Source organism: Coffea eugenioides, chromosome 6, assembly GCF_003713205.1.
Source record: "Coffea eugenioides isolate CCC68of chromosome 6, Ceug_1.0, whole genome shotgun sequence".
Lineage (NCBI taxonomy): Eukaryota > Viridiplantae > Streptophyta > Magnoliopsida > Gentianales > Rubiaceae > Coffea > Coffea eugenioides.
In genome coordinates, this window is record NC_040040.1 from 29,949,351 (window position 1) to 29,952,411 (window position 3,061).

Below are 3,061 nucleotides of genomic sequence, written 5' to 3' on the forward strand. Positions count from 1 at the left end.
CTGTGCGTAATGACTCCATACGAGAGTGACGTCTAGGCTGGCACCACCAACCAGCCAGTCGTGAACGCACCCCTATCCCTCTGTATCTCACGCCTGTGCCATTCCCAAAGAATGTCCACAGGAATTGAGCTAATTCTCCTTCCACGAAGACATGCTCCAAAGATTCAAACTGCGAGGCCGAACAACAAAAACACTTGGATGGGCCAGACACATGTAATCTTCCTAGCGACGACGCCAACGGCAGCTGATCCCACAACAATCGCACCATGAAGAAAGATATCTTGATTGGTACCAAAGGATGCCAAACCCTATCAAACATGAATGAGGAAGGAGTCTGTCTACCAAGTATCGTGTAGGAGGAAGCAATAGAAAAATCCCCTAACTCCGTCAAAGCCCACACCACACAATCATCCGCAGATCCCACTGGGGCCAATTTGGTAACAATCTCTGAAACTATGTCATCAGGGACCCATTGCCGCAACAACTGTTGATTCCACCGCCTATTCACCACAAAATCCCTTACTAAATGATCCGAGACACTTTGTAGGCGTTGACATAGAGGACCAGAGCCCAGCCAATTGTCAAACCAGAAATTACACTGACCAGACCGCACCACCCACCAAAGATTTTGCTCCGCCACCTCACGAACTTGAAGCAAGCGACTCCACATATATGAGCTACCCTGCACTGCCCCTACCATGCATGGATGACTAAACCGGCAGTACTTGGCCCACATGAATGTCGACCATAAGCAGTCACTTGTCCGGAAGCGCCACCATAATTTGAACGAGAACGCTGACTGGACCTCCAGTAACGACCGAACACCAACCCCTCTTGTGACGAGTCGGCACACAAGTCTAGCCACTTGATCCAATGGTGTCGGAGGCCACCCTCCCGCTCCCCCCAAAGAAAATTTGCCATGGCCCGTTCAGCCAAGGCGAGGACTCCCTTCGGAGGGCATGAAGCCGCCAGCAAGTGAATCGAGACTGCAGAAAGAACATGCTTAATGAGTATGAGACGACCCCCATTGGATAGAAACCTGGATCTCCAAGATGAGATTTTATTAATGATTGACTGAACCAACTTCATGAAATACAGATACTTCCGACGCCTTTAAAAAGCGTGCAGCCCAAGTAATGCACGGGAAACGGTTTAAGCCCCTCGCCACACATTGACTAGGCAACTTAGTATGCACCAAGAAACCGCACTTCTGAATATTAATCTCCTACCCTGATATTGCTTCATAGCTCCTAATCGTCTGCATGACACATCGCAGTGAGGAGGACGAAGCACTAGAAAAAACCAAGACGCCATCTGCATAGCTGAGATGAGTGATCCTAGAGCATCCTCGCGGAACTGAAAAGCACTTAAACTCCTGATACTCTATTAACTTGTTTAAAGAGCGGGACAGTACCTCCGCGCCGACAATAAATAACCAAGGGGATAGCGGATCCCCTTGACGAAGCTCTCGTGTGGACTTAAAGAAACCCACACTGGACCCGTTGACCAGAACTGAGAACCAAACATTTGACAGCAATCTCCAAATCCTGTCAATCCATTGCTCCCCAAATCCAAATCTTCTCAAAACGGAAGTCAAAAATATCCAGGAGACACGGTCGTAAGCCTTCAACATATCCAACTTTAAAGCAACATCGGCATTTCTGGAAGACCTCCCCATATTAGAGAGCAACTCCTGTGTGAGCAAAAAATTATCCGATAGAAGCCGCCCCCGAACAAACCCACTCTGCTGTGGGGAGATGATCTTAGGAAGCACTTGGGCCCAACGATCCGCCAAAATTCGCGAAATTAACTTGTTAACGAAGTTACACAAACTAATTGGTCGGAATTGCGAAAAGTCCTGAGGATGCTCAATCTTAGGGAGTGCTTCCTCTTAGTTTTGCAATGTTTTAAGAATCATTTCAATTTGATAGTTGTAGCTTATGTTATAGTCAACATACTGAAATGTATTATCTCAACCACTCTCATTCTTCATTGTTTCTTGATTGCATTTCATTTCTTTAATCTTTTGCAGTTCATGTTTCTTGGAATCAATTTCAAATCATCAAAAATCATTTCACCTCACTCTAAATGATGATTTCCACGAGCCTTATGCTTGAATTTACTTGATCAAATGAACATCTTTGTTTCATTGAAACATTGAAGCTTTGTTCTTCTCCTTTTTAACTTCATTTGTTTGCTAGAACACTTGAACAAGCATAAGAAGGAACTATAGTAATTTTCTCCTTGATAACTTATTAATGTATTTGCTCAAAAAGGAAGAACTATAGTAAAATGGACATAGGCACTAAGGGTTATTGAACCACTATAAATTGATTTGAGTATCTTGTCCCTTTATCTTTACTTTGCTTATTTATTTATTTTGTTGTTTTTTGCATGACTGGTTGATTGAGTTTAATTGTTATATGCTTATATCATTATTTGTTCAATACTTATTTGAAAGAATTTTTTATTTGGGTAAAGTTATTTTTGAACTTGGAAAAATTGTAAACAACCTAATTCACCCCCCTCTGAGATTGTTTTTGGGCCCTACGAAAAGTGTAAAAAATTAAATGGTAAGAAATATTGCTATCTACAATTCTTTGACCTTTTATTTATAAAAATGAATTTTGTGTGTCAATTAAGTAATACTTAAAAGATTAGAATGATGATGAAGTAATTATTCTCTACATCATAAACAAAGTTCTACAATTATTGGCACATTAGTTATTAATAATATTTATGATGCGAATTGATAATGGTTAGCCCAACAGTTGAACTAATGACCCTTGAGCCAATCAATTTTCTAAATCAATGAATCGTTTTGCATTCAATATTTCATATATAAAAACCTCCATAATTGCTTGTTGTAGGAACAGTTTATGTTAATGATTTACTTTGTATGGTGCGTTTCTGCTAACTTTGTTATATTGTTATTGACGAATCTTTCATTACTTTACTGCATAATCTGATTTGATTTTGTAGTCCAAGTAATCAAAATACAAGAAGATCAAAGCAAATTTTTCTAACATGTACATCATCTTCCACAGTTGCAGGTTGACTT

General features: G+C 40.7%; 1 protein-coding gene across 1 annotated transcript; it reads right to left on the minus strand.

Moving 5' to 3' along the window:
- Positions 1-693: 693 nt before the first annotated feature.
- On the minus strand, positions 694-1,678 carry LOC113774033. The gene is made up of 2 exons (XM_027318612.1): positions 1,230-1,678; positions 694-1,039 (listed from the first exon to the last, which is right to left on the minus strand). The coding sequence occupies exons 1-2, from the start codon at positions 1,676-1,678 to the stop codon at positions 694-696; spliced, it is 795 nt and encodes a 264-aa protein (XP_027174413.1).
- Positions 1,679-3,061: the final 1,383 nt, after the last annotated feature.